This window comes from Haliotis rufescens, unplaced genomic scaffold (assembly GCF_023055435.1).
Source record: "Haliotis rufescens isolate VD_foot unplaced genomic scaffold, xgHalRufe1.0.p SCAF_2, whole genome shotgun sequence".
Lineage (NCBI taxonomy): Eukaryota > Metazoa > Mollusca > Gastropoda > Lepetellida > Haliotidae > Haliotis > Haliotis rufescens.
In genome coordinates this window covers 77,523,388-77,550,664 of record NW_025963890.1, presented here as the reverse complement: position 1 = coordinate 77,550,664, position 27,277 = coordinate 77,523,388, and the positions used below count along the sequence as shown (strand labels likewise).

Below are 27,277 nucleotides of genomic sequence, written 5' to 3'. Positions count from 1 at the left end.
TTACCTGAAATTAAGGTAACTAAATTGTTGTGTACCTTATGAAATTGTCATCTTCACATGGTACATGTAATTGATAAATGGTTATATTTTCCGAATGGGTACATTTGATTCCTTGTAATCCTCACCTATGTGTCCACACATCGAAACCCTGTGCGGTGTCATGATCAGAACGGATCACAAGACCCAATAAAAAGATAAGGATGGTAAGTGGTGTGTCATTGTACACCATTCGGCGAGGGTGCTTGTTCCGTCGGTTAACAACTAGTATGTGCTTGGACAAAGCACGATTGTTGACAGTTTACCGTGATTTAGCAGTTAACCATGATATAGCAGCCGACTGTGATAAGGCAGTCTGCCGTGATATTACAGCCCAGCGCGAAAAAGCACTTCACCATGACATAGCAGCCGACCTTGATATAGCAGTCTACCGTGATTCTGCAGCTCACCGTTTAGCACTTCACCGTGATATAGCACCTCAACGTGATATAGCACTTCACCATGATATAGCAGCCCACCTTGTTATAGCAGTCTACCGTGATACTGCAGCCCACCATGATATAGCACTTCACCGAGATGTAGCAGCCCACCTTGATATAGCAGTCTACCGTGATATAGCACTTCACCGTGATATAGCAGTCTACCGTGATATAGCACTTCACCGTGATATAGCAGTCTACCATGATATAGCACTTCACCATGATATAGCAGTCTACCGTGATATAGAACTTCACCGTGATATAGCAGTCTACCGTGATATAGAACTTCACCATGATATAGCAGCCCACCGTTATAAAGCACCTCAATGTGATATTGCACTTCACCGTGATATAGCAGCCCAACGAGATAACACTTCGACGTGATATAGCACTTTGCAATGATACAGCACTTCGACGTGATATAGCAGTCAACAATGATATAGCAGCCCACCATGATATAGCACTTCACTGTGATATAGCACCTCAGCGTGATACAGCACTTCACCATGATATAGCAGCCTACCTTGATATAGCAGTCACCCGTCATACTACAGACCACCATGATATAGGACTTCACCGTGATATAGTAGTCCTGCACCATGACTATGAAATATATTTATTTAATGAAAAAAAACCACAATCTAGAAGCGTGTACAAATGCAAGTCTAGCCAGCTTTAGCTCACTCATTTCCACATATGAAATCAGCATAGGGATTTTTTAAATATTTTTTTAGAGTCAACAAGGATATTGTGTAATATAAGATTTCATAGACTAAATGTTTGTCTATACTAAAGCAGCCCATCGTAATATAGCAGTCCACCGTGATATAGCAGCCCACTGTGATATAGCAGCCATATAGCAGTCTACTGTGATATAGCAACTCACTGTGATATAGTACTTCACCGTGATATAGCAGCCCACCGTGATAATGCAGCCCACCATGATATAGCAGCCCAACTTGATATAACAGTCTACCGCAATACTGCAGCCCACCATGATATAGCACTTCACCGTGATATAGCACTTCACCGTGATATAGCACTTCACCGTGATATAGCACTTCACCGTGATATAGCACTTCACCGTGATATAGCACTTAACGGTTTTATAGCACTTCAATGTGATATGGGAGTCCACCGTGATACTGCAGCCAACCGTGATATTTGCAGTCCACCATGATAAAGAAGTTCACTGTGATATAGCAGCCCCCCGTGATATAGCAGCCCAACGTGATGTAGCAGCCGACCATGATATAGATGTCCACAGTGATATAGTTGTCCACCGTGGTATAGCAAAAACACGATTGTTGACATTCCACCATGATATAGCTTGAATAGTGAGGCATAAACATGATTGTGGACCTTCTACCCTGATATAGCTGTAAAAGGTGGTCGTAAACACGATTGTTGACATTCTACCCTGATATAGCTGGAATAGGTGGTCGTTAACACGATTGTTGACATTCCACCCTGATATAGCTGGAATATCGAGGCGTAAACACGATTGTTGACATTCCACCATCATATAGCTGGGATAGTGGGGCGTAAACACGATTGTTGACATTCCACCGTGATACAGCTGGAATACTGGAAGGTAAACACGATTCACTCACTCACTTATGATGTTGCTTTAAAATGACATGTTACCCTCTCCAACTGTTTTCTTCTACTTTTTGATATGGGCTCACGTTGTGTTGTTTCAGCGATGGCGGCAAACAGAATGGAGCCATGTTGTGCATCATGAGCAATATCATCCAAGGTGTGAAGCATGACAAACGAGTTGAGATCTACAACAACATGAGGGCTATGACCCACTGTCTGGACCAGGACATCACACAGGTAGTATCATCATTTAGTTACAATACATCCATTGTCAACGCCATTGTATTTATACGAACGTATCTACACCTATATCCGCGTGTTAACTAAAGAGTTAGGACATATTTTGTATAAAACATTAATGCCGTTATAGACGTACAATACCCTCACATTACAGATAAGACAAACTAACATGAAGGTATCTATAAGCATATGTATGAACATTGTTCATAATCGAATCGGTTGCGATTTCAAACCATATATTCTAGTTTATTTACACAGGCACAATTTTCAAAACTATAGCAGTTGTCGTCTGAGAGTAGGATGTTACCTGGTCCTTGTCCAAATGTATCAGACACGAGATGATTGTTATTACGTTTTTACGCCATTCTTTATAGAGGCTACCTAACTTTAAATACAAAACAACATTAACCCTTCAACCAGTCATTACAGCGTGAGTCCTAGAATAGATAATTATTTGATGTCATGTCGGTTTCAGTTGCCCCCAAAGAAGAACATTCCTATACACCACTTACATATCTCATGCTTCCAGACTGACGTTGCCCTGTGTTACGACATGGCCTCGGCGTACATCGAGTCCCAGAACATCTACGCCAACATGTGATGAACTACCATACCACTTATACTGGAGGAAACACAACCTGGAAGTGTTTCAGGCCTGGCAGGAAACATCAGCAACTGAAAAGTTTTACTGTTGCAATATCTATACCCAGACGTAATGGTTTGTTTGTAGTTCTCGGCTACCATAACAATAGCTGCACATTAAATTCTTCATGTTTGTGCTGTAAAAAGACAATATTACTGATTTCAAAAATAGAAATAGTCACCTGTTCAAGCTGTCGCCCTAAGTAGACAGTTAAAGTGTTACGGATCAAAATGTGTATATGTTTTACAATGGAAAATATATCTGAAATATGTCTATAATTTGACTGTTATTAGTCCATTGCTGTAATACATATGATAATCTATCAGTATGACACATATTTTTACATGCGGCTTGTAAGGTTGATAGATGACATACACTCACTGTTATGTGACGACTGTTATAGTGCAATTAAACACTGAAAGCCAAGAGCAAAAAATAACGAACGTGCAAAGGGCGAAGGGAATTGGTTAAACTGATGATTTAATGGGACCGAGTCTTTTGCTAAGCCACACATAAAATGACATAAGTATCATCATGTGTGAAGATAAAGCAATGTGAACACAATATTTTAATTGGTAGAAGACCGCTGGTCATTTTAAACTTCGTACCGGTAGTACGTTGACATAAGAACTATTCAAAACCATATCCTTCCTTTCCGATATGATGCATGACTTTACAAACGTTTACAATGTACACATGTACACAAGGAAATGTTCATATTTGAAGTCGGACAACAACTTACTGTAAATTACCAGGAAAGCAACCCATGATTAAAAGGACGAGGAACACGTAATGGGCGTGTAAGTACGCAAAATGTGGAGACGTGTGTTAAATCCCTGGTCAAAATATGGTTTAACTAATTTTACAAACCTTATTCAGTCACGAGCTTGAAGTTATTATTGTTTCTAAAAGTTATATCAAAACAAATCTACGTTTAGCTTCGGTATGTGGCACCCAGGTATCGACTCCCAAATCACCAATCATTGCCAACTTACTTTAACGGACAGACACAATGAATTGAAAGTAGCAAGACAACACAGAGATCTATTATCTGGATTCTGGATTCTGTTTACTCCCAGAAACAACCGCACTCGGTGATACATGAACATAAATTACAAGACAGTTTATATACATCATATAGAAGACATATCACACATAAATCATGTCGTATAATATATATTTATATGATTCATATATGTTTACAAAGGCGATATCATGAACTGATTTGACGAAAAACATTTTGAAGGTGAACATAAATTACAAGACAGTTCATATACATGATACAGATGATGGCTTACACATAGATATTGTCGTATAATATATATATGTATATAATACATGTATGTTTACAAAGGTGATATCATAAAGTGATTTGATGAAATTCATTTTAAAGGTGAATACATTTTCTGGTCGAATGTTTGAGCGCTGATACATTTGATGAAGTCAATGTTGTATAGCATTTTGAATTATTTGGCCATTCGTGATATTTAGCCAAATTGTTTAGCATGGATTCTAAAAATATTTCTGATAATCCTTATTTATAATATGATGAGTAAGTTTCTCGGCAGGATAAAGCCAACGGATAATAACGATATCCGTTGGGGTCATATGCGGATAGAGATCAAATATCAAAGGTCAAGAGGGGACTACTTTCAGTGTTTATTAACAAACATGGCGTCGCCCTTGTCATTCGGCAATCAAGTCAGAATTAACCATCGGGAATCTAGATTGACTACAGGGATAATTGCTATCATTATCAAAAGAACAGTCTTATATACTGAAAATCAGTGTCTAACTGTGACGTAGCTAAGGCATTTTATAAGTGTTGGCAATTTTCGCCAGGGCTCGCTAAATACAATGTTTATTCCTAATGCAGGATATTAACCATCCCCAAACACACTCGCGTGATAACCTCTATCTATCAAGTAAATTCTCTATTCCCATGGGTATGGAATATGGTCTAATTTATATTTTGACACATCATAGTTATATATACATGTACATGTAGTACGTACATTGGATACGTTCATCTGTCCACTAGTATAGGTTAATATACGCCAAAAAAATTATTATTCGTTTATTTATTTTAACATAGATGGGTTCTCTTCCGAGTTTACTGAATACCATAAAATGAGGTTTTGAGTTTCTTAATTTGCTAGCTAACTTAAAGAATGCATGTATATGGCTGTTTTCTATTATATTTGGTTTTCAAACCCATATATTTATGTATCTTACCTTAACATAGGAGCAACCTAAACATCAAAAGTAGGCAGACAAATGGCAATTTTGCATGGCAGGATAGTTTGAATAAAAAATACATAGCCTGTGTTCCATTTTCAGTCAATGACTTAATACTTGTTACCATTCGTTTGTTTTTAAATAGCCAAAGTTACCATCAATCTCCAATAACATTTTTTTAAAGTAAAAGGATAGTTTTGTCTTAATAACTTGGCCTCTTCCAAATAAGAGAGTTTTGGTTTTTGAAACGGTAACGCCTAGTTTCAAGATAAAACAATGCATATAAAAAGAATCTAATGGTTTTTGTCGAGGCTGCTTGGTGTCACTGAAACAGCAAAGTACGTTGAACCAACATGAGTATGTCACTTTCTTGTTCCTTTTCGGTTTTTATACCTGTACATCCTGTTTCAAATAAATATGATTCTAAATCATTTTGGTATATTATGAGTACACCTTTACTTCCTGCCTTACACCAGAGTTGAATGAGAAATACGAGGATGAGGTTACGTTTGATTTTACCTTTGATTGTATGTCCTATTATAGATCACGTGCATATTAGTTTGTGAAAATTTCCTCTTATACCAATTTTATGTAATTTGGACCAAGTTTAACCCTCCACACTGTACCAAGTGCTTTGGTAAAATCTATGAAAGCATAATACAGTTTCATTTATTTCTAGCGGATAGCATTTTCATTAAAGATGTTTAGTAAATATATTATCAGCAGCTGTAATTTTCAGTTTTATCTCAACCTTATTTTAACAATTATGTACGATATTGTGTGATTGTTTCCTGAACCTTGTGATTAGTACGTCCTCTTTCCCAAATGATTTATGGGCAGTCGACAATGAAGGATTTCCGATAAACCGGACTTGAAGATTGGAGTTCCAAGCGAGAGAATCTTGCAAAGTGGCCTTGTATATTATGCCCAAAATATGCGCCATGTTCAGACCTCTGTATCATTTACTTTGCAGGGAGCTGGTTCTTGTACATGTAATTCATGCCATTGGTTCATCTACGACAGCTCTTGAAAATGAAATGCCCGCGCCTTTCAATAACGAAAAAGGCCCCCATGAAATATAGGCACATATATAACTCTCCCCCTGCCTCCTTCCTTGCACTTATCACACCATCAAAGTATTGTGATTCTATGAAGAACTCACTCAAAGATCCTCATGCGAAGTGTCAAACTGTCGCTATAAACGACCAAATGAAGATCTGACACCTTGTGCTGTCACTCTCTCCCTTGAGGAATTTCGTTGTGACGCTCAAAATGGCGACGTCCCTTACAATTCGATGTGGAGTTTCGACATGTTCAACCTTAAAATGTGAATTATTCCCCTCGTACAAAAATAATTTGAATATCGTCAAACCTGAAATCATGAAACAAGGACTTACGTACGCATTTTCAAAGGAACAACGTGCCTTTAAACGATGTAAAGACAGAATGCGAATGAACTGGACAGATCGACCATTTGTCCTGTACATCGGTACTAACTGGGACTGATTTGGCTGAAGCCTAGAAAGTGTGTTGATCCATTACATTCAGTTACATCAAAACGAAATGTATGCAGAGGCATTCATGCCTTGGTCTCAAATGACGTCTTTAAGAAGAAGAACGCACTATTTCCAGTTGGGTCAGGATAGTTAGCCATTTGATAGGGTATATCCAAGCAGTCCACAATTTTCTCTATTGTTGTGCCGAGGCACAATCGGAAAAGGATATTTGTTACCGCAAAATCGCCCCGATGAAATCCCATATCCATCAGTATGTCAACGATGCAGACAGCCCTGACATCATATTGCGGCGTTAGAGGGTATTATGTTGATAATAGGGAGCCATGGCGAATTGCTGAAGTGAAAATTCTCGAATGTCGATGAATCGTGTAGTATCAGATGTCTCTAACAAAGAGAGCGAGAGAGGCTCGCAGTTCACATGACACACTGTTCTCGGATGCAGGATCCGTCTCGATGGAGATGTGTATGCTTTTGCCAGGATAATGAGTGTGCGTCAGATGAGCAATAGAGCACCCCACACAGTCGACAAAGTCGGGCTGTCCCTGCTGATACTCCCACCCCACTCACAGTCGGGCTGTCACTTGGCCACACTTCGCCCATGGGCAGGCTCATGGGCAACATAGTGTAAATATTGAGTTTTTGAACAATTTGTTTTTCATTTTTTCTTCCTTGGTATGTTTCCATGAAAACAGCATGTTTAATTTTGTAAATACCTTTGACCGAGAGTCGGCAGAGACCGTAGAGTTTCTGGACTTTTGGGTTTCCAGAATTAAAATGGGACGTGTTATATATTAATCCTCTTCACACAAAAAACGTACGTATGAATACATCGATAGCATACTGATACATTCATATAAAAATGGCTGCCAATCGATAACCCATAGGAACTGGTAAAAGTATTGATATTTCCACTATTACATGCTAGGTCTCTGATGTAAGCCAGGTCTCAAAATGCACGCTTGGTCAACAGTTCTCGCGAAATTATTGATGACCTAGTGTCTAAAAGGGGTAATACGGTAGTATTTTTGCGATGTTATAATGTTCTAGGCCATAACCAGACTGTTTGGGGGATATTACAGGACTTAGAGAAGGAATATATTTTGCATACACATGGAATGTTCCTGAAACAGGCACATTGAAACAAATGACAGTGAAAGTTAAATGTAACATTATAAAAAGGTGTTTGAAAAGACTCTATTCATGACTAGATGTTGTTTTCAAACCTTTTTGTGATCTATATTCATTGCCAACTCCGCCAACCACCACTGTAAGGATTTGGCAGGAGGGGATTTGAAACAGTGACAGCCCCCGAGTGTGAGTGTGATTGGAGTATCAGGAGGAACAGACCGACAATGTTGACTGTGTTGGGTGTTCTGTTGCTCATCGGACTCATTGTCTCAATTTGTCAGTGGGTTGGGAATATCAGCAGAAACGGTTGATGAGTGGGTTGAGGGTATCAGCTGGGACAGTCGTGTATAGTATCAGTTGAGCAGGATGAATGTGTCTAAGGTGGGAGTATCAGCAGGGGCAGCTGTCAGAGTCAATCGTCTAAAGCTCTGCATTGTCTGACTAACTTCTTTCAGCTAGGTCAGGATACGCTGTTCGTAAGTTCACATACACTCACCTTTATAATTATTATATTTAGCAGTATATTATTGAAATAGTTCAAAGCAGAGGTAAAAGTAAACCTACTATCTCACACATGTATTGAATCCAAGCACATGTAACATCAGTCTACTATCAAATAATCTCCATCATCAAGAAAAGTAGAAAATATCAAGTATATCATTTTTCTGGTGGTTAACATACCAGAATATCTGAAATAACATCATAGGCAATATATTCCTGATGGTGCGATGTTACCACATGCGACAAACAAACAAATGTAAACGATACTGGTTGGCCAGGGAACGTTGATTACCTTATTCAAATGTGGAGAGCATTTCCAAATTGTACACATCGGTGGCAAAAATTGTGACCTATGCAATTTCCTATTTTGCAATATCTTTTTTCATGTGGAGACTTGACTTGCATTTGCGTGTGTTATTCACACCTGTCGGGCAGGGTACGTTCACCCTTTCACCCTGGTGCCATCTAGTTGATAGTGATTCATAAACATATCAAAAATATATAAGCACAGTACATACTCAGTACATACTCAACATCATACAATGGACTTTGCTTTTAAAAGGCATGTCTTAACATAATGGAAAGATGTCTATCGCTTTTATTTAATTAGAAATACCCCCACATGTGTGACATAAAGTATAACTAAACCATGTTTGCCTTGACCAAGGTCACTTAATATGAAGGATGGCCAGTGACTTGCTTGAAATAACACTCTCTGACCTGTCCATGGTCACTGGTTGTTCGTACTGATCGGTTTCGGCGTCTTCTTGTTCTTGTCGTTTTGTTTTTCCTCTTTAAGTTGGTCGTACCTACACAATTGGTATTCTCTGGAATCCTATTTGCAACTTCACGATCTTGAGCCATGTGTAGGTAAAGACATAAGGAGTATAATTCAATTCACTAGATTAACGTTAATACGACAAATTCAAATTTCATTAACACAACCTACTTCAAATGTATATAATATCAGTTTTCGCTTTTCGGTTTCACTGTATGAATTAACAGCAATGTCTTTTACCGCTGCCTGAAATTCAAGTAAATATTTTCTTTAATATCAAACTTCGTGTTATTGGCAGTGTGGCCCCAACGACCTTGACTTGTAGGATTTGTTTGAAAGACACGCCCCTCTGCGTACGAACAAAACATGTGATATTGTGCCGAGATGGACCAAGGGGAACACAATTATGGGTGTATACTGTTCGCAGGAATGTACACAGATACAAAGCATTGTTGTTCAGTACCTTTTATAGAGTGTGTGGGCCATCACTTCAGTGCCTGGCTTGATTTCAAGCCGCCGTCACATGGCATGAGTACACCACAAACATTTACCTTTGTATGGAAATTTGGTGAATGACAGGTGTAACCGGTAGGGCATGACATACTTACCCTTTCCTCCAACACCTGATGTCATCACCAACTGTCAGTGATCCAGTCATATACTTTTTCCTGATGTTTCACCGTTTACGCCCAATGGAATCTGTTCCTGGCGTATAATCCAGATCGGTTATTCTATGGCATTGATATTTTATATTTACACTAGGAGTATTTATCTACTGCATATTACGCTTCATTTTGGTGCACATAGAATGAGGATAATCATGTGTTTAATATTAAAATTTTGTTTTATGTATTCATAACATGCTGACGAACTTTGTCAGCTATTGGTTATCCTAGATTTATAAGAACTCTCTAAACATATCTCGACGGTTAACGTCATATGGCTGTTATACGTTTCCAATGCTCTTTAGATAAAATGCATTGTTTGAAGACACTGATGGATGTTTTTGACATCTTTTTAAGCCTTTAGGCACCCATGCCATTTATACACAAACTGGATACGCCTACATGCTCTGTAAACAAAGCGTAGTTATATTCGATCATCAAAGTGTCCTCTGCAGGTGGCAATGTGATTTGATTTTATTGACGTGAGAAATTATTTAGACAAAGAACCACATACTACCAATGCAAGTGATCGGTATCTGTATTACCACTGGATTTTGCAATGGTATAAGGGCAGTTCCCTGTATAAACAAGCCTTTCTTGGTTGTGGTAAACAGGAAAATTGTAAGGTAGGACATGTGCATGAATATCTATCAGTTAATGTTCGAAGGGGAAAGGTTGATGTTAACGTGTGAATTTAATATTTCAAATATCAGTTAAACAATAGGCTGAAATTAAAATAAGGAACAACATTATCCTTCATTTTCCTTCAATTGTTTCACACAGAACAATACAACTTCGTCTATGACTATGAAACATTCCTCGGGAACTTTCCATAATGTCAATGCCTTATGATGCCGTATGAAGTTTAATACGCAGGTCCTGCTTTTCTCCTTTCAGTTTCTGAGGCACTAAGACCATTCTGTGTAGTTAATACTTGTATATACATATGCATAATCGTTATTTGCAACACGTTCAAGAATATCGTGCTTATTTCTATCGTAGATTAAAAGAATATATTTATATTAATATTTATTTATTTTAATGCTTTGGGAAAAGTAGGCGCCAGGTTCGTGGGCCAAGACTTTTGGTTTTGGTTTTGCAAGCTACTTGTCTTTGGTCTAGACCAGTTAAACACTTTTTACATCTCAATAAATATATAGCTAATTAGAGTCCAGTGTCTTTGAGTGATGAAAGCTGATTCCACCACATTTTGCCAGGTACATTTCATAGTATCTGTTTAAATTAATCAACAAATCCATCGCGATTCAAAATATTTTGTCCCATCCATCTGTATCCAAAACTCTATTCGTATGACCTGTCTGTCAAATCGAGCTGCCCATTTTCTCTTACTGATAGACCAGACATATTCATTACTGCTTTACAAATTGCATTTATGTATCTGTCTGTGTGACTATTTAATATTAATATTTTCAACCAATATTTTAAGACGCTCACTAGTCATTATCCATTGGTATACCCCTCAATTTCCCGATTAAAAACGCAGGCGTTGTGGAACATAAAACATATAACAATGCAATGGTAGTTCAAAAACAATCATTGATAACTGGCTGCACAGAACTGGCTTCTCACCAACCAATGGGCATTGATTGTTTTTAAATATTTAATACCATTTAAATTTAATTCATATGTTTAGGTTACAGATACTTCTTAAATGACATAACTAACTTATAGAAACCAGGATTGAATAAAATCCTCGTATGCTAATTTAAATTAAGCTTAACATAAAATACCTTTTAAACACATACACACAGACAGACACACACACAAAAATACACAACACCATTGCGAATCCTGCCTTGCATCTTCTGGTTGGAATAGAAACAACAGTAGAATGCAACATCATCAAGAAGCCGACTCAGAAAGTAAGGATCCAAAAATGATCCTTTGGAACAGTTAAGCATGTGGTAAAATGTGCACACTTAAAGGTGCATTAGAATAGCATTGTAACATAAAAGTGTTCTCTGATCTGATTGGTTAAAAAGTGTTGTCGAATGAGCATAACATCGCTGATTTTTGGGGGTCTCATCCCCGTGTATGTATACATTAATAAATGGAACTATTTTTGAAATCATCAACATGGAGGAACAGATGGAAATTTACCCTGACTTCCACATAGGAGATTTCGATGAAATATTGAGTGATTGGGACAACGAGACATTTACTGAGATAATTAAAGAATTTGAAGGTAAATGAAATTTACCTTTTTTCATTAATTACCCAATTATAATCATAAATGATGTAATTTTCTTGGGCTTGGCAAAAGGGAAAATAAAATAAAATATTTTTTTAACAGAGTAAAAACATTTATTGCAACTCTATAATAGTTATGACTTTCATACACCCAACTAATTTTGTTATTATTATTACTCACAACAGCTGTTGAAGCTGAAAACCGTCCAGAGATGGCCCCTGAACTAGGAAATACAGCCAGCGTTTCCGTAGAGCGTAAAGAGATTGACCAAAATCTTAACGTAAATTAAATACTTCGTTTTGTAAGGTTTGATATATGTTATGCTAAATGGATATACGGAAATTTCATTTAAACACGCCGCCGTAATAGGACTAATAACAAATTACTCCCACTTACGGCGTCGTGTTCAAATGAAATTTCCGTGCATCCATTCAGCATAACATCACTCAAATCTTACAAAACGAAATATTTATCTCCTAATTAGAACACATAACAAGGTGACCCAATAGGGTGAATCAAGCAAACTAAGCCAACACGACGTCATCACCTCCACTCATGTTCATCATTACCGTCCGGTTCTGTTTCGAACAAGGAAGTAATGTTGCACATTAATATTTCTTAACCTTTACAAAATCCCAGTCACATATCTAGCATGTATTTCCTAGTGTGAGCCGGTCGATCATGGCGGGGCTGTGTGTCGTGTTGCTGCTGGTAGCCAGCGTTTATCTTTCGTCTGGTGAGTGCAACATTTTTGTGATGTTCATTGGTGTAGTGGCCATAGGCCAGCAATATTCTGTTCGTTTGTTACTGCGATCCATGAATGTTTTCTGCGAAAATCGTGGTTTTCTTACTGTGATCAAATTTTAATTCGTTTGTTTTATGTTTTGGTTGCATTCTATATATAAATGTCCCTTATTATACAAGACAAGATGATTTTATTATGTATATCAAATGGACAAAATGAATCAATTAAACAAAAGATGAAACGAAGACCAGAATAAGTTAAAGATATCCAATCTTGAGCTTTAAATTGCCGCACATTAATGTAACGATATAATAATGATACAATTCCCACTGTAGGAACTGGAAAGTTGGACTTCTTTCTCTGATTCTATATTTGAATATTAGTTCTTTGAAGAGTATTAGTATAAGATTTAAAGGATCGTTGTTTCCTTGTAGGAATCCGAGCAAAATCTGTTGTTTGGTAAATTGTATTCTAACATCTATTTTTGTAAAAGTCCATTTCTCCAGTTCCTGCCCAATCGGTGTTACCCTGCAACAATCGGAAAACATATGCGAAGCCGTTTCTGGTTCAATTAAACAATAGCTGAAGTATCGTTGATGTTTTTCCAATTTTTACAAGTCTAGAATAGGTAAAATGTGGTGCAAGATTTTTTACTGAAACCATTCCAAAGAAGTATCACGTGAACATCCCAACGGTACAAAGCAGTAGAAAGGCCAGATTTTGCCAAACATATCTTATTATCCAGGATTGCTTCCAGTTTCCTACAATGTTGATTACTCTTTATGCTTTGCTTTTCGAGTGAGTGAGAGAGTGAGTGAGTTAACATTTAACATGTCGCATCGGCATTATGTCAGCCATATAGCGACTAGACCAAGCTTAATGTGTTCACAATTGAGTCATTTAACAAAGTAATATTTAAAATCAATTCATGTATACCATATTTAAAAACAATTTATGAAACATATTTGAGCATAACAATACAGTTTTAAAACACGGGCTTTTGACCCTTTTCACACTTTCGCCATCTTGGATCGAAAACGAGGCTTGGAGAGCATAGCTCCATGCAGTGAGTCGCATCAGCTCATAGGGAACAGACAGCATGTTGTGCATTTCATTGATGGACATTTCAAACAAACAAAAAATGGTATCCTCTGTATCTATTACAGAAGATATTTCACATTTAATCGTGAGGTCCAACTAAAATATGCCTGTAATACACTGGAATTAGCATTTTGCTGTCAGGATCCCGGAAGTGAATCGAAAGGTGCAATTCGAGATACGTATTTCAGAAATAGATTGTTTTATCATAACCTCGTCGGCATATAGGTACAATGTGACAGTACATTCAATGACAGAAGTTTTGTATCGTAAATAAACCGCATAAAATGAAACACGTCAGTGTACTTTTGCAAAATTGCTCAGTCAATGCTTGGCGAACTCGAGATCAAGATCGAGATCATGTTTATTTCACGTTTCATAGTGGTGTTTGCTGCACAACGCACTATCGTCTTGCCATGAGTCCAATTGACAAAATAAACTTTTTCTGCTATGATTTTCATTTTAACATATTACAATGTTAATTATGAAAATAATTCGTGTGTCAAAATAAATCTTCAGAAGGGGCGATAACTCTATTCAGTGTGTTCAATGACAGATGATACTTTACTTGTTCTTTAAACATCACTTACTTAACTGATTATTGCCGACTGAGATTGCACCGTGCACGACAAAAGTAATAATGTGTGAACTGTTTAAAATGAGTTAAAAGGAAACTAAAAATTGATAAATATAAATAATGCATGAAATTGAAGAAATATAAGAATTGATACAACTATCAACTTCTTGAACACCCTTACCTAATCCTGTATGATGATAGGTAATTGTATATCAAAAGGAAGCTACTAATACATTTATCCTGAATAGTTTGAAAATGTCTTGATCAGATACGAGTACAGATAAAATAACAAAAGATAAAAAGGAATCAACTTCAATTGGTAATCAAGCCAAGATAAAATATATGTATCGGTACAAATTATGTTGATGGAACAATCTGGATTTCTCATATTTAACAAAGAAAAACAAACCAAACTTTTCATATCTTTATACTTCACAATATAGGTTTTCAAAACTTAACATGGACTGGGTGTCATTGTCAGTCAAAAGCCCCTAATTAAATTCCAGTAGAAAATAATGTTCTTGCTTGTAAACAAATGGTACAATGTGGTTTTTCAGTGTCTGATAAATATTGGCCATGTTGTTTTGTGAGTGAATAAGGCTTTTCACTTCCTCGTCCAATTTAAGTAAAATCTGACAGGAAGCACATTTGTTGATTGAATGAATATGGCTTTCCACTTTATCGTCCTTTGACAGGACGCACATTGTAACCATTGTGTTACTGTCAGCAGAAAGCTCCTCCAGACATCCGTCACCCGGATACTAGTACTTCATTGTGTTGACTCGCTGTCCTGAAATGAATAATTCAATAATATTGTAAAAATATTCCTACTTCAATAACATTTTTTTATAAACAATGCTTATTCACCTTCTCTCAAAATATTGCTTATTTAGAAAATAACATTCTTCTGAAATAGAGAAGTTTAAGGAAAATTAATCACAGTGTGTAGCATTACATGCTTCTTTTTAGCTTGATTGTAAGTGGGGCGGAATAGCAGGAGGGGAAGCTTGATTGTAAGTGGGGCGGAATAGCAGGAGGGGTAGCTTGATTGTAAGTGGGGCGGAATAGGTAGATGTGTAGCTTGATTGTAAGTAGGGTGGGGACAGAAGGAAGGGGAGCTTGATTGTAAGTGGGGCGGAATAGCAGGAGGGGAAGCTTGATTGTAAGTAGGATGGGGACAGAAGGAAGGGAAGCTTGATTGTAAGTGGGATGGGAATAGCAGGAGGGGTAGCTTGATTGTAAGTGGGGCGGGAATAGCAGGAGGGGAGGCTTGATTGTAAGTGGGGCGGAATAGCAAGATGTGTAGCTTGAATGTAAGTGGGGCGGAATAGCAGGAGGAGTAGCTTGATTGTAAGTGGGGCGGAATAGCAAGATGTGTAGCTTGATTGAAAGTAGGGTGGAGACAGAAGCAAGGGAAGCTTGATTGTAAGTGGAGCGGGAATAGCAGAAGGGGAAGCTTGATTGTAAGTGGGGCGGAATAGCAAGATGTGTAGCTTGATTGTAAGTAGGGTGGGGACAGAAGGAAGGGTAGCCTAATTGTAAGTGGGGCGGAATAGCAGGAGGGGAAGCTTGATTGTAAGTGGGGCGGAATAGCAAGATGTGTAGCTTGATTGTAAGTAGGGTGGGGACAGAAGGAAGGGTAGCTTGATTGTAAGTGGGGCGGAATGGCAAGATGTGTAGCTTGATTGTAAGTAGGTTGGGACAGAAGGAAGAGAAGCTTGATTGTAAGTGGGGCGGAATAGCAGGAGGGGAAGCTTGATTGTAAGTGGGGCGGAATAGCAGGAGGGGTAGCTTGATTGTAAGTTGAGCAGAAATAGCAGGAGGGGTAGCTTGATTGTAAGTGGGGCGGAATAGCAGGAGGGGTAGCTTCATTGTAAGTGGGATGGGATAACGGGAGCGGTAGCTTGATGGTTAATGGGGCGGAATAGCAGGACGCACTTTGTAACCATTGTGTTACTGTCAGCAGAAAGCTCCACCAGACATCCGTCACCCGGATACTAGTACTTCATTGTGTTGACTTGCTGTCCTGAAATGAATAATTCAATAATATTGTAAAAATATTCCTACTTCAATAACATTTTTTATAAACAATGCTTATTCACCTTCTCTCAAAATATTGTTTATTTAGAAAATAATTTTTTTCTGAAATAGAGAAGTTTAAGGAAAATTAATCACAGTGTGTAACATTACATGCTTCTTTGTAGCTTGATTGTAAGTGGGGCGGAATAGCAGGAGGGGAAGCTTGATTGTAGGTGGGGCGGAATAGCAGGAGGGTTAGCTTGATTGTAAGTAGGGTGGGGACAGAAGGAAGGGAAGCTTGATTGTAAGTGGGGTGGGAATAGCAGGAGGGGTAGCTTGATTGTAAGTGGGGCGGAATAGCAGGAGGGGAAGCTTGATTGTAAGTGGGGCGGAATAGCAAGATGTGTAGCTTGATTGTAAGTGGGGCGGAATAGCAGGAAGGGTAGCTTGATTGTAAGTGGCGCGGAATAGCAAGATGTGTAGCTTCATTGTAAGTAGGGTGGGGACAGAAGGAAGGGTAGCCTAAATGTAAGTGGGTCGGAATAGCAGGAGGGGAAGCTTGATTGTAAGTGGGGCGGAATAGCAAGATGTGTAGCTTGATTGTAAGTAGGGTGGGGACAGAAGGAAGAGAAGCTTGATTGTAAGTGGGGCGGGAATAGCAGGAGGGGAAGCTTGATTGTAAGTGGGGCGGAATAGCAGGAGGGGTAGCTTGATTGTAAGTAGGGTGGGGACAGAAGGAAGGGTAGCTTGATTGTAAGTGGGACGGAATAGCAGGAGGGGTAGCTTGATTGTTAGTGGGGCGGAATAGTAGGAGGGGTAGCTTGATTTTAAGTGGGACGGAATAGCAGGAGGGGTAGCTTGATGGTTTGTGGGGCAGAATAGCAGGAGGGGTAGCTTGATTGTAAGTTGAGCAGGAATAGCAGGAGGGGTAGCTTGATTGTAAGTGGGGCGGAATAGCAGGAGGGGTAGCGTGATTGTAAGTTGAGCAGGAATAGTAGGAGGGGTAGCTTGATTGTAAGTGGGGCGGAATAGTAGGAGGGGTAGCTTCATTGTAAGTCGGATGGGATAACAGGAGGGATAGCTTGATGGTTAATGGGGCGGAATAGCAGGAGGGGTAGCTTGATTATAATTTGAGCGGGAATAACAGGAGGGTTAGCTTGAATGTAAGTGGAGCGGGATTGGCAGCAGGGATAGCCTGATTGTAAGTAGGCTGGGGACAGAAGGAAGGGTACCTTGATCGTAAGTGGGACGGAATAGCAGGAGGGGTAGCTTGATTGTAAGAGGGGCGGAATAGTAGGAGGGGTAGCTTGATTGTAAGTCGGACGGAATAGCAGGAGGGGTAGCTTGATGGTTAGTGGGGCGGAATAGCAAGAGGGGTAGCGTGATTGTAAGTTGAGCAGGAATAGCAGGAGGGGTAGCTTGATTGTAAGTGGGGCGGAATAGTAGGAGGGGTAGCTTCATTGTAAGTGGGATGGGATAACAGGAGCGGTAGCTTGATGGTTAATGGGGCGGAATAGCAGGAGGGGTAGTGTAGTAGCGGTTATGGGGTGGATGTTGGTGGGGCACATGACAACCATCTTTATTCAGAGTGCAGATAATAATAATTATAGTAAACCCACTGTGTGGCAATGAGCTTAACTCAGTGGTTCGCAGCAACGTTCAAGGTGGTTTACGGTCACATCATTCTGTATAATGAAATCCTCAATACACAAATATCGGGTTCCATAAATGCCCAATATTCCACATCCACAATCAGCAAGGGGCTGATATTAAGGAAAACGATCAAATATCAATCCAAGTGACCTCCTTGAAAAAATGTGTACAACTGCCAACAGGATATGCCAGACAGAAACCTTTAAAACTACATACACAATAGATAGTAAGCTGACCAGAGACACTAAAGCAGACAGACAAAAGAAACTTGTGCAGTGTGCATACGCATGGGTCAGAACCTGGCCTGACCCCGTAAGGTGGCTATTGTTAAATGCAGGGTGCAGGGATAGGTTTATTGTATTGAGGGCTTGTATGACTCTAAAGGTTTGTTTGTAGGGTACTGTATGTAAAGTTTAAAGCTAAAATGAAACATCTAAAATATCTAACTTATATGTACAAATACTTAAAACATGACTTGGCCACATACTTCCCCTCCCCCTGAAATGACGTCCTCGTCATTTAGAAGTTCCATCCAGAATAGAAATAAAAGCCTGGGATAAACTCTCACTAAAATGCTTTAAAACACCACTAGCTGCAAGTTCCTGGATTGCTCTAGATCTTCTGTCCATAGTAGCCTCTGAATCTGGCACTCTGTGACTCATCAAGTACTCCCCTGATGTCATCCAGGAAGGCTTCTTTGAGTCTCTTCCTGAACGTCTAGGTGCAGATCCAGTTGGAGATATCGATGCAGTTGCAGCAGCAGATGTTTGGTCATCTATCCCTGAAGCGGTCTGAGCCCCAGGTTCCTCCTGTTCAGTTTCGTCCTCATCCAGGTCCTCTATTTCTTCTTCACGGGTCTCTTCTGTGTCCTGCTGTTCCTCTGACAACACTGACGAGTGACCGTCGCCACCAGAAGAAGATCCCTCTACCTCAAGAAGTTCTTGGTCGTCACCAGTCTTTGCTTGGGTAGATTCCTCATCCCTCTCTGCAGATTCTGCGTTCATCACTGTGGAGCCATGAACGTCTGCTGTATCTAGGGACGTCTGAACAGGCACTGTAAATGTTCCTATCTCCATGATATCTTCATCATTTCCAGTAGACATCTCTGATGTCGCGTCTTGAGTGTTTGCTGGGGATAACACAGTTGATGTCCTTCGTCTAGGAGCTGGAGTTGGCCTCTGCTTGACCTTGGCATTCTCTGGCTGTGAAATGGCTCCAATGGGCAGGAGATGGTTCCGATGCAAGGTCCTCTTCCGTCCTTCACCAAATTCCTTCTGGACCACAAACACAGGAATGTCTAAATTTGGCTGTTCCAGAACTACATGAACATCCTCTTCCCATCGGTCCGCTAGTTTATGTCGTCCATCGAAAGCCAAAGCTTTGACCAGCACTCTGTCTCCGACCTCTATGGTTCCACCTCTAACCTTCAGGTCATAACCTGCCTTCTGTCGACCTTGAGCATCTTGTGTGGTCTTGGCTGCCTGCTCATAAGCACTCCGGAGTCGTTCCCTGAGGGCCTTGGTGTACTGAAACACTGATTTCTTCTCTCTGTTGAGCTCCAGTCCAAAAGCAAGGTCGATTGGTAATCTGGGTTCACGTCCAAACATAAGGAAGAAGGGTGTCTGGCCAGTGGTCTCGTGGCGGATGCAGTTATAAGCATGAACTAAAGGTCCAACATAATTCTTCCAGTCCCGTTTCTTGTCAGGCGATAGGGTGCCAAGCATGTCACAGAGGGTCCTATTAAATCTCTCACACATGCCGTTGCCCATAGGGTGGTATGGAGTGGTCTTTGACTTCTTGATGTTCAGTAAGTCACATAATTCCTTCACGAGCTTGCCCTCAAAGTTTGCTCCTTGGTCGGTGTGGAGACGCTGTGGCATTCCATAGTGTTGAACAAAGTGGGTGTAGAAAGCCTCTGCAGTTGTCTTGGCTGTCTGGTTCCGTGTGGGAATGGCCATGGCATACCACTTCATCATGGCATCCTATCTTGGCTCTTTCTACACAGGAGGCCGGGAGAACCAGCTGTAGTCTCTTTTCTTCTCCTATGGTGACTTGTCGATAAAGGACTCCATTCTTCAGGATGAGTCTGTCAAAAGCCTTGAACAGAGTTGCATCCGTCTTTGTTGAAGGAATCGTCTCTTTTTTTGGTTTGAGACCAGCTCTCACATTGGCTATCCATGGCCTGAGAGTCGGATCCTGATACTGTGTTTTCCTCCAGTCTCTGTCAGTCATGATGCGGGTGTCTTGTCCTTGGTCCAGTTCGATATCTATGACCTCAGCTGATAGGCACAGGGTTTCTACAAAGGGTTGAGAATGGATTACATTACAAACAGCTTTGACAGATTCTATAGGAACCTGTGATCCTTCCTCTTCCTTTCTTGACAATCCTGGAAGCCTGGACAATCCATCTGCATCCGCATTACTCTGACCTGGGTGATACATAATGTCGAAGTTATAAGCTGCAAGTGCAGCTAACCAACGATGGCCAGTAGCATCGAGTTTGGCAGTGGTGAGCACGTAAGTCAGTGGGTTGTTGTCAGTATATACAGTGAAGGTATTGCCGTACAAGTAATCCCGGAATTTCTCAGTCACTGCCCACTTGAGGGCCAAGAACTCCAACCGGTGTGCAGAGTAATTCCTCTCTGACTTACTCAACCCACGACTTCCATAACAAATCACTTGCTTCTTCCCGTCGTCTGTCTTCTGGTATAGAACGGCGCCAAGTCCGTGAGTACTAGCATCTGTATGAAGGTCACAACTCCTCGTGTAGTCTGGGTATCCTAGGACTGGTGGTGATGAAAGAACATCCTTCAATGTCTGAAAAGCTGACTCTTGTTCTGGACCCCAAGACCATGGCTTACAAACGTATGTCTTCTTCTTGGTCCTCTTGCATTCCTTGGGAGCTGGCATGAGGCTTGAGATTGGTTGAGGAATTCTGGCAAAGTCCTTCACGAATTTACGATAATACCCAGCGAAGCCCAAGAACTGGCGAACTTGCTCTGGTGTTATAGGACGTGGCCAATCCTTGATACGTTGTACTTTATCTGGATCTGCTTCAACTCCTTTCGATGACACAACATGTCCAAGAAACTTTATCTTCTCCTTGAAGAAAGAACATTTGTCTGGTGTTAACTTTAGGCCACACTCTCTGATTCTCTTGAAAACTCTGTCAAGTCGATCCAAGTGTTCTTCATATGTGTCCGAGTTGTCCATCCCTGCCTTGGCCGAACTGTCCTTGGATGAAAGGCTTGCTGTCCCCGTGCATTGTTGTTCTGAGCCTGAATAGAAGCAGGGGATGAAAACCGAACTGGAGGACCCTGAGGGTGCCGTGGCATCTCTTGGACTCCCTGAAATGGTGGATACCAGGCACCTGCAAAATCAACTGAGGGTCGTGACTGGGCTTGAGAGGAATTGTCGCACTTCTTCTTGAGATCAGCTACTTCACCTGAAAGTTTTCTGATCATCCCCTTGATCTCTGCCAATTCCTTGTTTTCCTTGGAGACAGCCGCCATACCAGGAATAGGATTCTTCTTGGTAACAGTAGAATTGGGAGTAAAAGACAGGGGCCCTTCACGTGTCTTTGATTCCTGTTCTATTCTTCTGAGGCTGATTAGAAGATCGCTGAAGGTGAGGCTCTGGTCGTACTTGTGGCCGGAAATGTCCTTTAAGTCAGGCAGAAGTCCTGTCCATAGCATGGATTTAAGCATTCGGTCTTGCTTGTGAGCTTCCACTTCTCCGGCATCTATGGCCTGTCCCAAGAGGTCTTCTAGACGCACAGCCCAGGTAGCTACTGACTCAGTCTTGGTCTGTTTGGCGGAATAGAACTTGGCTAAAAGTGTCTCCGTCGCATCTACATCGCAAAAGACGCTGTCCATTTTAGCTAAAATAGAGCTTCCATCAACGTGTGGGCCTAACCTAAGTAACACTCTGGCAGCAGGTCCCTTCAGTGATCTCCTGATGGCTTGCTTGATGTTGTCCTCCGAGTGTAACTTATCCTGATATAGACACTTCACTTCATATCGCCAAATGTCATAACTGGCATCCTTGTTACCTTCCCCAGGAAAAAATGGTAGGCGAGGTACCTCTGCCACCTTTAGTACCATATCTGTACCAGTGAGAACTCCAGGGGTCTCATGAGTGCCTGTCTCAAATGGTAATTCTGAATGCTTAGATTCGGTCTTTACCTGTGAAGTACCAGAACACTCACGCATCCAGGCCATAAAGTCTTCTGGGGAACCTAACTTGGGGCGCATCTTGAGTGTCTTGAGAGTAGACACAAGCTGGTCTATCTCCTCTTCAGTCATACCATCTGGCTCCATAATGAATAAGTAAACAAACTAGTAGATAGAAAATGAAAAATGGTAACACTTCTCACCAAATGTACTATCTGATGATGACTCAGCAAAGTCAAACACAAAATTGTGCCCTAAGTAATATACCTGTTGGCGGAAGAATAAGCAGTAAACTTGTTTAGGAAGACATACTTGTTGTCGACTGGTAAAAAGCACAATTTATTTATTTATTTATTTATTTTTTAAAATTGAGTAGTAACACAACTAAGAAGGAACACAAAAACAGCTAGAGTATATACTGCAAGTGTATATACTATCTACTTGGGTCAGGTATGTTATATACTTCAGGCGAGTATGCAAGTATAATATATATACTTCAGGTAAATATACTGGGTAGACTACACAGTGTATGCACTGATATTTGCAATAAGATACTGGGGAATTTATGAATGATAAATTATGTGTAGGCTAAGTGCTCAGGTTAGTACTAATTTCATGCTTAAATTGTGCAGGTGCAACGCAAGCGCCAATGATAGCTGAAACAGGAGAACACTGGAGAAATCCAACTGCAATAAAGACAAACTACTTAAACCATTTAACCGAAGAAAGGATCAACACACTAAAACCTAGTCGGACAAGATATCAGCACCTTTAAACTAAATACTAAGTACTAATAACTAAATACTAACTTCTATATTTATGATACTAAAGCATTAGACTATGAACCTTAAAACGTAATTGAAATTAGCTACTGAACGTAAATCCTACATTACTAAGATTTATTTAATAGTAAGTAATTATATACTTTATTGATTCCCTGTTTATTAATAAACACAAACTCACACCATGCAAACTCAATCACATGATATCAATCAATCCAAATCAAATGAAGTGACAAAAAAACAAAAAAACACACTTCAAGATGAACGCGTGGTTACATAATAATATACCGCGACAATAGCGAGTCGTGGCAGTGCTGCGACAATATAAGGCTAAACAGTCGCGACAAAATCTGGAAAACCAAAGGCCTGCAACAATATTATCACAACATCAGCGCGACAACAAATTATGGCAACGGCGCGAAATGAAAACAGGTCAAATATGTATTTATGGCAATGATCTAGTTATCAAAATAGTTATCAAAATATAAATTACATGATAATATGAAGCCTCTAAATCACACGAAAGTCTGTAGCACAAAGTCTCTGGCACAAAGTCACTTGGGCTGATGCATGGTTGTCCCACTTGTAGTCTTGCAGATCAGAGTCACTGAATGGCACAAGCACCAGTATACTCCCACTTATATTATAGTCAGTGGCACTAGCACCAAATACAGTCAGATGTCACAAAAATCATATAGTCACTGACTCACTTATCACCACATGACATGGTGTCTCTCACTGTGTCTGTCCCGGGGGGACGGGTGTCACTATCTGGCTGTCAGTCCTCACTGGGGGCTCCAAAATGTAGTAGCGGTTATGGGGTGGATGTTGGTGGGGCACACACAACACGACGCTACTTGTCAGTTCACATGACAACCATCTTTATTCAGAGTGCAGATAATAATAATTATAGTAAACCCACTGTGTGGCAATGAGCTTAACTCAGTGGTTCGCAGCAACGTTCAAGGTGGTTTACGGTCACATCATTCTGTATAATGAAATCCTCAATACACAAATATCGGGTTCCATAAATGCCCAATATTCCACATCCACAATCAGCAAGGGGCTGATATTAAGGAAAACGATCAAATATCAATCCAAGTGACCTCCTTGAAAAAATGTGTACAACTGCCAACAGGATATGCCAGACAGAAACCTTTAAAACTACATACACAATAGATAGTAAGCTGACCAGAGACACTAAAGCAGACAGACAAAAGAAACTTGTGCAGTGTGCATACGCATGGGTCAGAACCTGGCCTGACCCCGTAAGGTGGCTATTGTTAAATGCAGGGTGCAGGGATAGGTTTATTGTATTGAGGGCTTGTATGACTCTAAAGGTTTGTTTGTAGGGTACTGTATGTAAAGTTAAAAGCTAAAATGAAACATCTAAAATATCTAACTTATATGTACAAATACTTAAAACATGACTTGGCCACAGTAGCTTGATTGTAATTTGAGCGGGAATAACAGGAGGAGTAGCTTGAATGTAAGTGGAGCGGGAATGGCAGCAGGGGTAGCCTGATTGTAAGTGGGACGGAATAGCAGTAGAGGTAGCTTGATGGTTTGTGGGGCGGAACAGCAGGAGGGGTAGCCTCATTGTAAGTGTGGCGGAATAGCAGGAGGGGTAGCTTGATTGTAAGTGGGGCGGAATAGCAGGAGGGGTAGCTTCATAAAAAAGTGGGGCGGAATAGCAGGAGGGGTATCCTGATGGTAAGTGGGGCGGGAATAGCAAGAGGGGTAGCTTTATTGTAAGTGGGGCGGAATAGCAGGAGGGGTAGCTTGATTGTAAGTGGAGCGCGAATAGAAGGGGGGGGGGGGGGGGGGGGGGGGGCGGGTGTGTGGCCTGATTGTAAGTGGGACGGAATAGAAGTAGAGGTAACTTGATGGTTTGTGGGGCGGGAATAGCAGGAGGGGTAGCTTGATTGTAAGTGGAGCGGGAATAGCAGGAGGGGTAGCCTCATTGTAAGTGGGGCGGAATAGCAGGAGGGGTAGCTTGCTTGTAAGTGGGACGGAATAGCAGGAGGGGTAGCTTCATAAAAAAGTGGGGCGGGATAGCAGGAGGGGTAGCTTGATTGTAAGTGGGGCGGGAATAGCAGGAGGGGTAGCCTGATTGTAAGTGGGACGGGAATAGCAAGAGGGGTAGCTTTATTGTAAGTGGGGCGGAATAGCAGGAGGGGTAGCCTCATTGTAAGTGGGGCGGAATAGCAGGAGGGGTAGCTTGATTGTAAGTGGGGCGGGAGCAGTGATTGTAAGTGGAGCGAGAATAGCGGGAGGGTTAGCTTGATTTGAAAGTGGAACGGAATAGCAAGAAGGGTTGTTTGATTGTAAGTTGGTTGGGGATATCAGTAGAGGCAGCATGACTTAGAGTGGGATGGGAGTATCGGCAGTTAAGCCAGACTGTGAGTGGGCCTGGTGTATCGGCAGGGGCAGCCTGACATTGAGTGGGATGGGAGTATCGGCAGTGACAGTCTGACTGTGAGTGACGTGGTAGCATCAGCAGTGACAGCCCAACTTTGAGTTAGGTGGGGGTATCAGTAGTGACAGCACGACTTTGATTAGGGTGGTAGTAACAGCAGTGACAGCCCGATGGTGAGTGAGGTGGTAGTATCATCAGTGACAGCCCGATTGTGAGTGAGGTAGGGGTATTAGCAGTGAAAAACAGCCCGACTGTGCTTAGGATGGTAGTTTCAGCAGTGACAGCCCGACTGTGAGCGAGGTAGTAGCATCAGCAGTGACAGCCCGATTGTGAGTGAGGTGGGGGTATCAACAGTGACAGCCCGACTGTGAGCGAGGTAGTAGTATCATCAGTGACAGCCCGATTGTGAGTGAGGTGGGGGTATCATCGGTGACAGCCCGACTGTGAGTGAGGTGGTAGTATCAGCAGTGACAGTCCGACTGTGGGTGAGGTGGTAGTATCAGCAGTGACAGCCCGATTGTGAGTGAGGTGGTAGTATCATCAGTGACAGCCCGACTGTGAATGAGGTGGTAGTATCAGCAGTGACAGCCCGACTGTGAGCGAGGTAGTAGTATCAGCAGTGACAGCCCTCCTGTTGGTGAGGTGGTGGTATTAGGAATGACAGCCCCACTGTGAGTGAGGTGGTAGTATCATCAGTGACAGACCCACTGTGAGTGAGGTGGGGGTATTAGCAGTAAAAAACAGCCCGAGTGTGATTAGGGTGCTAGTATCAGCAGTGAGAGCCCGACTGTGAGTGACGTGGTAGTATCAACAGTGTCAGCCCGACTGTGAGTGAGGTGGTAGTATCAGCAGTGACAGCCCGACTGTGAGTGAGGTGGTGGTATTAGGAATGACAGCCCGACTGTGAGTGAGGTGGGGGTATCAGCAGTGACAGTCCGACTGTGAGTGACGTTGAGTATCTGCAGTGACAGCCCGAATGTAAGTGACGTGGAAATATCAGAAGTGACAGCCCGACTGTGAGTGAGGTGGTAGTATCATCAGTGACAGTCCGACTGTGAGTGAGGTGGTAGTATCATCAGTGACAGCCCGAATGTAAGTGACGTGGAAATATCAGCAGTGACAGCCCGACTGTGAGTGAGGTGGTAGTATCAACAGTGACAGCCCGACTGTGAGTGAGGTGGTAGTATTAGCAGTGACAACCCGACTGTGAGTGAGGTGGTAGTATCAGCAGTGACAACCCGACTGTGAGTGAGGTGGTATTACCGGCAGTGACAACCCGACTGTCAATCAGATGGTAGCATCAGCATTGACAGTCCGACTGTGAGTGACGTCGAAGTATCAACTATAACAGCCCGACTGTGAGTGAGGGGGTAGTATCATCAGTGACAGCCCGACTGTGAGTGAGGTGGTAGTATCATCAGTGACAGTCCGAATGTAAGTGACGTGGAAATATCAGCAGTGACAGCCCGACTGTGTGTGACGTGGTAGTATCAACAGTGACAACCCGACTGTGAGAGAGGTGGTAGTATCGGCAGTGACAGCCCGACTATGAGTGAGGTGGTAGTATCAGCAGTGACAGCCCGACTGTGAGTGAGGTGGTAGTATCATCAGTGACAGCCCGAATGTAAGTGACGTGGAAATATCAGAAGTGACAGCCCGACTGTGAGTGAGGTGGTAGTATCATCAGTGACAGTCCGACTGTGAGTGACGTGGTAGTATCGGCAGTGACAACCCGACTGTGAGTGGAGTGGGGATAGTAACAGTGACAGCCCGACTGTGAGTGAGGTGGTAGTATCACCAGTGACAGTCCGA

General features: G+C 41.3%; 2 protein-coding genes across 7 annotated transcripts in view; both read left to right on the top strand.

Moving 5' to 3' along the window:
- LOC124125702 (receptor-type tyrosine-protein phosphatase T-like) overlaps positions 1–4,641 on the top strand; it is a 59,201-nt gene extending 54,560 nt beyond the window's left edge. For all 6 annotated transcript variants that reach the window (XM_048400581.1, XM_048400579.1, XM_048400580.1 and 3 more), the window contains 2 exons: positions 2,180–2,315; positions 2,848–4,641. In XM_048400581.1, the coding sequence (XP_048256538.1) occupies positions 2,180–2,315; positions 2,848–2,919 (208 nt within the window). In that variant the 3' untranslated portion in view covers positions 2,920–4,641. The remainder of the gene's footprint in view (positions 1–2,179; positions 2,316–2,847) is intronic.
- An 8,021-nt stretch (positions 4,642–12,662) lies between these two features.
- The window catches only part of LOC124121522 (multiple epidermal growth factor-like domains protein 10), a 94,169-nt gene continuing 79,554 nt past the window's right edge, over positions 12,663–27,277 (top strand). Inside the window, exon 1 of the mRNA XM_048400601.1 lies at positions 12,663–12,736. Within this exon, the coding sequence (XP_048256558.1) occupies positions 12,682–12,736 (55 nt within the window). The 5' untranslated portion in view covers positions 12,663–12,681. The remainder of the gene's footprint in view (positions 12,737–27,277) is intronic.